Source organism: Branchiostoma floridae, chromosome 3, assembly GCF_000003815.2.
Source record: "Branchiostoma floridae strain S238N-H82 chromosome 3, Bfl_VNyyK, whole genome shotgun sequence".
Lineage (NCBI taxonomy): Eukaryota > Metazoa > Chordata > Leptocardii > Amphioxiformes > Branchiostomatidae > Branchiostoma > Branchiostoma floridae.
Genome location: NC_049981.1, coordinates 21,336,456 through 21,347,334, shown reverse-complemented (window position 1 = coordinate 21,347,334; position 10,879 = coordinate 21,336,456). Strand labels below are relative to the sequence as shown.

The window sequence follows — 10,879 nt, the reverse complement described above, 5'->3', positions numbered from 1 at the left end:
TCCCTACCTCGGTAAACTTACTTCTTTGGAAACTCCTTTCCTCGGCAAACTCTTTTCCACGTCAAACGCCCTTTCCCGGCATAAGGGAACCTAGCCGATGTTGAAAATCGCGAGCCCCCCCCCCCCCCCCCCAAAAAATAAAAAGAAAAACAGCCCCGTTCGGAGACTGCAACGGAGGCTAGGTCACGTAGGGGTTTTCTTTCATAACTTGGGGGTTTGTTTGCCTGTTTGTTTGCTTGTTTGTTCGTTGTTAATTGGAGTTAAGCAGCCGAGAACATGGTCAAGGGAACCCCCCCCCCCCCAAACTATTTCCAAAAAAAAAGCCCCGTTTGGAAAATGGCACTGAGGCTAACTACGGGGCGTAAACCGGCGTTTGCCAAAACGCCGCTCCAACCGGAGGGGATGATGCTCGTAATTAGGAAACCATATCTAACTTGATTATACGGGTGTTATGGAACTTATAAGAAGATCACCATGTTCTAATGCGGAAACCAATTTTCCGAATTTCATTTCATTCAATTAATTAAGCGGGGTAACTTCTGCCTTAAGACATAACAAAGCCAGAAGTCGCGCGCTCAATATCGTCCCATTCATGCGGACCCTCTGCTGAGGTCGTCCCCGGAGGATTCAGGCCAAATTAAATCCATCCCCTCTTCAGACATTGAAAAATGTGTTTAATCATTCGGCAGGTAATTTATAAATACAGGCCCCTTTCAATCCTGTATACTCATCATTCGCGGTCTTTGACACCGACCGAATTTTCCTCCCTGCCCGCCCTAGCTAAACTCACTCGTCTCTGAAGGGAAGGTCAGGGATACCATATTTAGTGTATCATGCGAATTCCCTCCTAATTAAATGAAGTTAATGAAAATTTACGGTGCGAGCATCGAAGCTTACTCCTTTGACCCCTCTCTCCATATATAGGTCCTCAACTTCACCGTAATAATGGATTTGAATTGGATAGGTCATATATATGGCAGGCGTATGGTGTGATTGGAATATCTATTGCCATATTAATACCGCCGGCATACCGGCTCAATACCGCGAGTGGGCATCAAACATATCAGGGCTGGGTGTGATGTTTATGTCTAGTAGAGGCAGGAGAGTTGGGCGACAAAATGGCCAAACGTTGAAGAGATTCATTAGTCACGTCTCAACACAATTAATGTAATTTTTTTCTTCTAACAGTGACGTATATATATAAAGGCAAACGCACGTCCCTCCAAATTTTCCAATGGCCTAAGCTTTTATTGATTGTGTTGTTTTACGCTTTACGCTACCTTCTACTTAACTCTGACATCTACCTATCACTGACATCTTGCCTTTTCCGATCGCAAACGAATAACTCTGAACAACTGCAATACGTTTTGGGGATAGTTCTATCTGTCTGTCTGTCGGTCGGCCTTTCTGTCTGTCTGTCTGTCTGTCTATCTATCTATTTGTCGATCTGTTAATCTGTCTATCTCTTTATCTGCGTGTCTGTCTGCCTGTCTCCTCCTCCCTCTTTCCTTTTAAAACATAAATGAACATGATATGATTTGTTCTCATTATGGTCATTTTGTCTGTAAGTCCTTATTCATGCCGTAGTCCGTTCCCTTTTACTTCTTATCACTGCTTGCAGTACTATTATACCTCCTACAAACACCTCCTACAAATACTATTCATTATTACAAAGAAGTATAATCAACATGCTACATTTCTGAACTCGTACAAACTTGCATATTAATAATAGTATACGTTTTCAATTCTTTTTTTGTGGTCTGTGCTAAGTGTACTATAGATGTTTTCATTCATTGATGACCTTTTTCAGCTTACACAACATTACTCGCGGTGGAGAATGTGTTTTTTTTAGTTTACCAGAACACGAGATATCAAAACCTGATGTTCTGCTGCAGTACCGTAGAAAGTCACTTGGTGACCGATTATCAAACTTTACCTTTGTTATCTTACTCCGATTAACCAAACATCTTCTTGAAATAGTCTGTACACACACAAACACACAAACAAACAAACAAACACACACACACACACACACACATACCATACCACGAACACACACACAAACGGCACCCAAAAACCTTTTTAGTGAGGGAAAAAAACACGCGAAAGCCAAGTAGACAGTATTGCTTTGTATCACACTATTTTCTAATCTTTGTATTTTCTAGTCTTTGAGACTGTACGTCCAATTAGCCTTCGGGCATGATTTTGCGAATAACACATTCGTTTATTTGACATCTTTAACGTGTTGTGTTGTCCCTAGGTGGACCCTGGTTGTTGCCGAGAAGCAGGAGAAACCCTGAAGTGGCTCCGTCTGATCCAGCCGGCCCGGGATAGGCGGGAGCAGAACATGGAGGCTTTCCAGCGGGCAGGCAAGGTGTACTTCCGGTCGGTGTGTCACATCCGGCGGGACGAGGAGCTCCTGGTGTGGTACAGCGACGACTGGGCCGTCAATATCGGGATCCCCGACATACTACCCTCCTTCATCGCTGGTGTGTATGCTGCAGGATTCTTTCTCTCTCTCTTTCTTTGTTGACAATGACACATCTTGTCACACGCGTCAGCCTAGGCAGCCTTGGGCTGGTAACGGCGACAAAAATGCAGACGGACATACACAAAATTCATGACAATAAGCTTTATTATAACAATACAATATAAGATAATCAATGGTCATAAAATGTGTCATGCATCTTCAAAAATGTCGAGAAAATTGATCTATAGAATACCGACAGGATGACAATAGGAGAACTAGATGGTAGGTAAGCATGAGGTAAAAATCTAAGTATGAAGTAGGATCATGAGAAGAGGTGGGTTTTGCACCGAGCCTTAAATTTTCGGAATGTGGATCAGCCATTCTCTTTGATTTCTGTAGTGTACTTGTAGCGTGGAGGTAAATTGACAGCCCTTTTCTGCAAGATCTCACTGGCATCTTGAAGGGGGTATCTCACTGAAGTGGCGTCGCGGCAACAGAGCAATTTGACAGAGCGCTCAGCAAATTTCATCGATAAAAAACCGAATCTTTTGTGTGTTCTGTTGCTTTTTAATAGTCGCCCTTGTATGTTTTGCATGACATCCCTATTATAAAGTCAAGAGGAATACAAATTCAATTTGCACGCAACGACGCCGCCAACGTAAATAAAATATCCCATTTAGCTAGTAACGTTACTGTGTTGCTATTGAAGATCTTAGTCTCAGAGTGTGATAATCACGCTTAGAATGTCTCCGTGTTCTTGCTCTGAGACTGTATATACAACAATTTTGCCAGAAATTTTACGATTACAACCAAGGTATTCCTCTTAAAAGAACCAGTCTTCGAAAACAAATTATTACCGTTAGGATGGCTGTTATATATCCTTTGAGGATTTGGCGGATGTGGATGATCAACTCACATCTGACTAGTTAGCTCAAGTTCACTTTTTAAGAAGTCTCACAGAGTATGATAATGAATTATAAAGGTATCCTTATTACTTTAGTGAAAGTGTTTACAGAAAATACTCGAAAAATATTACATTTTCTGTCGAAAACTTCCTTCAAAAGCACCACTTTTTTTCGAACCCTATTCCAGAGAGGTCGGCCTTTTCGGTTGGCGAAGATTCGTTTATCATCCCAAACCTGAATATCTATCAGATTTTCATCATAAAAAATTGGCGTTTCAGAGTCTAAAAATTACATTTAAAAACTGTAGTGAAGCTGTTTGCAAGAAATGCGCCGAATATTTGACATTTCCTGCCGAGAAGTCCCTACTGGAGCACCACATTTTGATAACCATAACCCAGTTAGAACGGCCATGATCCTTTGAGCTATTGTCGGCTGTACGTTTATCACCTGAAGTCTGACTAGTTAGCAGAAGTGAGGTCGGCCTTTTTGGTTGGCGAGTGTCCGTTTCTCATCCCAAATCAAAATAACTAGCAGAAGTTTACTGTTAAAGATTGGCGTTTCAGAGTCTTAAAATGACAGTCTTTATTATTTAGTGCGCGTGCGAACATGTGCGAACATGTTTACATTTGATCACGTCGACCGATGATGATGATGATGATTATTTAGTGGGACTGTTTGCAAAAAATGCATCAGATATTTGATATTTCCTGTCGAGAAATTCCTCCTCCCAGAGCACCGCATTTTGAGAACCATAACCCAGTTAGAACGGCCATGATCCTTTGAGCTATGTGAGTTTATCATCCCAAATCTGAATAGCTAACAGATAACTAGCAGAAGTTTACTATTAAATATTGGCGTTTCAGAGTCTTAGATTTTTTTTAAGAAGCTCTCTTTATTACTTTAATGAGACTGTTTGCAAGAAATGCGCCATAAGTTTTATATTTCTACTAGAGCACCACATTTTTCAGAACCATAACCCAGTTAGAATGGCCACGATCTTTTGAGCTATTGTCGACTGTCCGTTTATCACCTGAAGTCTGACTAGTTAGCAGAAGTTTGTGGGAGTTACCGGCGCTGAGTAGGCGTGAAATAAGCGATCACAATCCCTACATATTTATCGGCCTCTTTATCGCATAGCTCCAACACGTATGTTATTTCAAACGTCATCAATCTCCTCCTCAGAGCCCCGGCCCCCAGAAACGCGGACTGACAGAGGGTTTCCCTGGTTATTTCCGCTGGTGAGGATATTAAACGCCTGCCACGCGTGTGACAAACCGAGGTTATGACAGCCAGTCACAAAATCCCCTTATCTCGGGTGACGCGATTCATTCCGCTTGCCTGAACCCGTCTTGTGGAAAATAGCCGGGACCTCCTGATCCTATTTATGTTGCTACTATGAAATTCAATTAGTCCCCGGTCGGTGCTTGTACATCAGATCTCGGGGTGCGCAACATACGTCTCATCTTGATCTGCGTCTCCCAATCAATTTAGCCTCGTATAATAGAATTTGTCTCATATCTTGGCGTTGCAGGCTGTCCGGGGTTAGAGTGGGGGTCGGCTTACAAGGAAACTGTTGGGCTAACTCATATTTTTAATTTGCTTTATAGGGGAAAAGAATTATCAGTGCCCCCACTGCTGCAAGATGTTCCAGTTTCCTAATCCTCTACGCGCCCACATGCGTTACAAGTGTGAAAAGAGGCAGTCGGCGGCTGCGGCGACCAACTGCAAGGCAGGGACGGCGATCTTCCCGTCATCCACCGCGGCCATACCCCCCATGACGACCAAGCCCGTGACCGTGGACATCGACCTGGCCGTGCGAACGGCGCGCATGCTCAAGTCGGCTCCGGCCGGCGTGTCCAAGTCCGGACCCGGCTTCAGTTTCCACGACCTTCCCAAAAACATGGAGGAGGCGAACGGCCTGGCCCACGGCAAGACAGGAGGAAAAACGGCTCCAACAAGTCCAGAGTCCTCCAGCCTGACTGAGAGCCTGTTGACTGTCCGAACCTCGCCCCCTCCGCGGACTTCTCGGAGTCCAGAGACTGTTTCCCGCCATTCGCCTGGTGGCACATCCGGGTCCCCACAACGTCATGGCAACGATAGCCCTAGTGATGGCAGCAGAAAACGACCAAACGGTGATTTCCCGTTCCAGTCCTCCCGCCATAGCAAGGACATGGCGAACGTCTCCTCCGCAAAGAGACCGCGTAGCGACAGCAGCGATTCTTCCGACTCTCCCTTCATCACCAACAAATCTCCCGAAAGACAGACTTTCCAAGAAGAAACGACAAGTACCGGCGCCTCGAAACCTTACAGCCCTGAGAGTAGAAAAACTGACACCACCTCCTCGTCTTCACACATTCTCCTTGGCAGACAAGTCTCCAACGACGGAGGGAGTCCCCTGACGCCTTCCAGCGACACTGACGATGACGGCAAGAGCGCTTTCACAGAAGTCACTTCATCCAAGTCGTCCAGCGTGGCTGCGAAGGAGAACCTCACACCACCTTTACCGGAGCACAGAAAGTCGGACTCAGAGTCGAGAGGCACTTCTAACAAGTTGAGCTCTACGTCCGGACGACTTCTGTCGTCTCTGGGCTCAATCGGGCAAGTTTTGCCGGCGTCCAGCGGGGGGACAGCCAGTGCCTTCTCACAGCCGCTAAGGACAGCGGGAGGCCACCACGCAGTCAGCCCGTCCTACCCACCGGAGCTGAACCCCTTCAAAGTGACAAATATGGACTTCCCACTCGAAATAAAAGCTCCCATTGCCAACATGGCTCCCATCAACGCTAACCTCCCTCCCTCCATGTACCTCCCCAGGGGAGACTTCGACGGCCCGGCGTTTTTGTCCGCAGCAGCAGATAAACCTCCAGCCCCGATGCTGTTTCCGGGGATGGGCAAAATCGAGCCGAGACCGTTTATCCCCCGACCCCCCGTCATACCTCACGTCCCCGTCCCCCCTCTCATCTCCTCCCCTACCGCCGCTGTCACCTTTAACCTCCCCACCCAGAACTGGTGCGCCAAGTGCAACGCTTCCTTCCGCATGACGAGCGATCTGGTGTACCACATGCGCTCGCACCACAAGGCCGAGGTGGACCCGACCAAGCGCAAGCGGGAGGAGAAGTTGCGCTGTGACGTGTGCGGGGAATCCTTCCGAGAACGACACCATCTGTCGCGCCACATGACGTCACATCAATGACAAAGCAACCTGGGACAACATCCGGGAACGTTGCCAAGATATCCCCCACAGAACAGCAGTATGGGCCACGTTCAACTTGACGGCGATCGCGCTGCAACCTCTCTGCGACCTAAATTGCCTGAATTGGATTATTTTATAATTGGAACATTATTCTAAGTGTCAACATATGACTGAAAACACAAGAAACAAACAAAGCGTTATGTCGGATTCACACGTGCGTCTTTAGTCAAGTCCGTATGAGGTCCGTGTGGAATTCTTAGCCTCTACCAGGCTTCACATGTCGCCGTAAAAGTAGTAGAAATTAAACAAATATAGACACATAACATTCCGGAGGAGTTATCTGTCCGAGGGGTATGGTTTGTGATAAGCTAAATCAGCTTGCATGTTATCTGGCTATATTTGTCCAATTTATTTTTTCTAGCAACCTGTGGAGCCTGGTAGGGGCTAAGACTTCCTTGCGGACCACATACGGACTTAAATATATACAAACGTGTGAACCCACCCTAAAAGATATCATCTTTATCTATGAAATCCGTTGAGCGATTCGTCAGAATTAAGGTCGCAGTGCGATCGCAGCTCGATCGCCACGGTAGTAGAAGGGGGTGTCACAGAAAACCATTCAACACAGACACAGCCTCCAACTCAGATGTCTTTATATCGGAGGAAGTTGCTACGACTCTATAACACATTGTTGTGATGTATCATGTACTGTAGACTTGTACAAAGTGTTTATCTCTCGTATGATTGTAAAATATCCTGGATATAAAAATGCAAATATGTGGAATCATTGATATATTATGTGTTGCTCGGGCACCTTGCTGTGCGTCTGATGACAGTAACGTTAACGTAAAGCATATTATATGACTTTGCCTGTCAAAATGGAAATATATAGGTAGATATATCAGCACCCTCAGAGAGGTAGAAAATGAAAGCCTGTTTAACCATCTCACGCTTATATGTCAGTTTCTCTGTTTCTGCCGTCAGCTAGCTGTGCATCATGGTGAAAACGTTGTTAACATTTACACAGACTTTATATGTCAGTTTTTTATCTTGAAAAGGGCAACACTACTTGCTGGTCATGATATGCTATCACAAAGCTGTTACCGGTCCGACTTGCTGTAACAGTAGTAGTACATAGGGCGCGGTCACATAGGTCGTGCGATCGTCGTACGATGGCTAAGTTTGGTTGTCTTGGAGGACAAAAATGTACGTCTCCTGCAAATTTTAACTATCTTGGTACACAAAATGCAGTTTTGGATCCATGTCGATAGTTGGTTCTGTCACAGAAAGCTTGAAAATCCCATGGCATCAAAATCGTACGACGATCGCACGACCTATGTGACCGGGCCCATAGTTGTTTAGTTTCGGTGATGACTTAAACCATTGTAAGACAGTATGAGTAGATGTGCCACCGTGACTTTCCCCCAGACCTCGGTAACGTAGCCGTCTCTATGTTAGTCTTCTGGAGGAAACTAAGACTCGTGATACCTAGCCGTGCAGTGCCGTGGATGTAATTCAATGTGCGGTCAAAGGCGCAAAGCGCTGCCGTCGCCGTTTCATATATATCTATCCTTCTTACACTCTCCAATCATGCAAAAGGTGACCGCTGCTGGTCCGAACGCATTATCTGTGCCGGTGATATTTGGGCGATAGACAGGACATATTCAGCTGTCTGGACTGTCACGATCAGGAGGCAATATGTGACCTTTCAGAAAATGAAGAAGAGGGTGCTTCATAAAGAGTCAGAAAGGTCGGGGCAGGGGCGGATCGTGTGGACAGTATTAAACCATCACCTCAGATACTCGGGCCCTCCTGACTGCGGCGGGGTTTTTCCCCGTGAGTGGACTGGAAAATTAATCTTCCCGAAGTCCCGACCCCTGCACTGACACCTTGTAATCCTGATCCGGGATTCTGCCCTTTATCTCTCGACAGACTACGCTTCTTCCGTCGCCACGCAGGGAAATAAGCACCGAGTAAAAATCAAGGTTAGCGATGATGTGCCCACCTTAATTTCATAGGAATTTGACACGCCAGCCCGTCAAATTGAGGAGACGTGGTTCAGGGCTGATTGCGAGCGAGAGCGCCAACAAGCCCTGCTCCGGAGAACATGTCATGCATTTGCAATCCCAGAAGGAATTGTGTTTGGAAAATACGGGGATAAGATGCCGTTGGGCCGTCTCGATTGAGGCTGTCATGCGTGTGATTTGTTCATATCGGTCGCCATACTGGCAAATCTTCCCATCGTAGCGCTATTACGGTCCTAGCCAAGCGGGAAATTGCATAGGTGGATCATGGGTTTTAATGTCGCCCCATCACAACTTACCGCGCTTCCAAAATGACTCAGTATTACACGGTAACAGTATGGTGTCGGATCGTTCTCCCGGTCCCGAGTCTACCAGTATAACTGGAACGTGCTGTTTATGTGTCTGGGTAATAAACAGAATATTCGACGATATCTGTGTGTCACTTCTTTTACAGGTTAAACAGGTAGTGGATGAAATTGAATCAGACGAATTAACTATCACCACAGATATCACTAACCGTGAAAAGACCATAGTATGTCCAGGTCAAAAAATACAAAAATGTAATTTCTACTGCAGTACCAAGGCCACATACCAAAATTGACATTGACCTTCGTCTTCCTAACACCTACCCACATATCAAATATCATCGTAATCAATGTAGAGGTTATGCTGACCACAAATATCCGGAAACACAAACAAACAGACAGACACACGGACAAACACATATAAAACTATATCTCCATTTCTCATGGAGATGATAAAAACACAGCCCCACTTCAGGTGATTAAAAACAACCAAACAAACATATATAAAACGATAATGCAATCATAACACCATTATCAGCACCATGGACAGCTAAGCTATGTGAATGAGAGTGAATCAGAAACCGTTAACCGTGGGTGAGAACACATTGAACAACTCCCAACATGGACATGTGAACTGATAATGAGAAAATAACTTTTTAGCAATTTGAACAGATGAGCCATGTAGGCGAAAGTGAATTCGCTTCTGGCATTAATTGACAACAGGAATACCAACACATGCTAAGACAACAGGTATCTTTAAGCTTGACTAAGAACATAACGCCACCAAATTGGTGATCAAAAACTACAAATATAGATTTATGGACTATAACAGTTACTGGGAAGTAACAACATTTTAGCACCTTTGACAGGAAAGCTTTGCTTGTGTCATCAATTTACGACAGGTATGTTCAACCGTGATTAAGGATCCACTCCATTGATAGATATGCAAAACAATAGCGGTCATAAGAAAACTACGGGAGCTAAGGAAGCTTGTGATAAACAGGATGAAGTGAAGAGAGCTGAAGAAAGACTGATTGCAGCTGTAGAGTGACCAGACCACTGCAGCAGCAGAACACAGTGGATAAAAAGTGGAAAAAATAGCAATCTTTCCAATACAATGGAGAAATACATGAATGAGAGTGAATTGGAAAACGTGCTTGTGTCACGAAAGGACGACAGGTATTGCTAACCATGATCAAAAACAGAATATCTCTACTGGAGGTTGAAAAATCCAAACACATATATTTAAAACGATGATGGGGATATTTATAATACTTACAGCACGGTCCAATAGATAGATTTAAGAAATATCTCTCATCCTCCCAAAAAACTTCAGGACGAAGCTATGATTAAGAAGGGAAAATGTCTATATAGGTCAATATCACTTTAACTAAAACATTGCACGTTGAACTTTTCTGAAAGATTTTGTTATTGAGCTACGTCGGAAGTGTCAAATTATTAACAATATGTAGACCCGTGAACAATATTGAAAACACAACTGAAATATTGCGCAGTAGGTGTCCATTTCTCATGTTGACAAAGCAAGCTTGAACTTCCAGAAAAAATATTCATATCTTACTGTGTAGCGCCTTCTAGGAACAGACAACAATATTACACGACTTTTCTAAACATTCACACCTCGCTCATATAGACGGGTATGGTGTGCTGCATGTCGGACTTCTTTTCGTTTGATTCACTCTTTGACGTCCAAAATGGATTATCTCTACCTCAGTCATAACGTACTTATTTCATGTTGCTTCTGTCATTCCAAACTACTTCTTCATATTAACGTTTACATAAGCACGTGCATCAATAGATAAATAAGTATTAGCTATGTCAATATAAATCAAAGAATGAAGCGTCAACTGATGGATACGCAAGTTACGATATGAAAAGCCCAAACAAACGGCATCCACCCATGACTAGAAACCAGATGCCCGTAATTATTTCTTACAAGCTAGAATTTCCCGAGAACATATTTTCAG

At 44.4% G+C, this 10,879-nt stretch overlaps 1 protein-coding gene across 1 annotated transcript in view; it reads left to right on the top strand.

Annotated features, from left to right (window-relative positions):
* LOC118412149 (PR domain zinc finger protein 8-like) overlaps window positions 1–7,778 on the top strand; it is a 23,625-nt gene extending 15,847 nt beyond the window's left edge. The window contains exons 3-4 of the mRNA XM_035814853.1: window positions 2,261–2,489; window positions 4,983–7,778. Coding sequence (XP_035670746.1) covers window positions 2,261–2,489; window positions 4,983–6,565 — 1,812 coding nt within the window. The 3' untranslated portion in view covers window positions 6,566–7,778. The remainder of the gene's footprint in view (window positions 1–2,260; window positions 2,490–4,982) is intronic.
* Window positions 7,779–10,879: the final 3,101 nt, after the last annotated feature.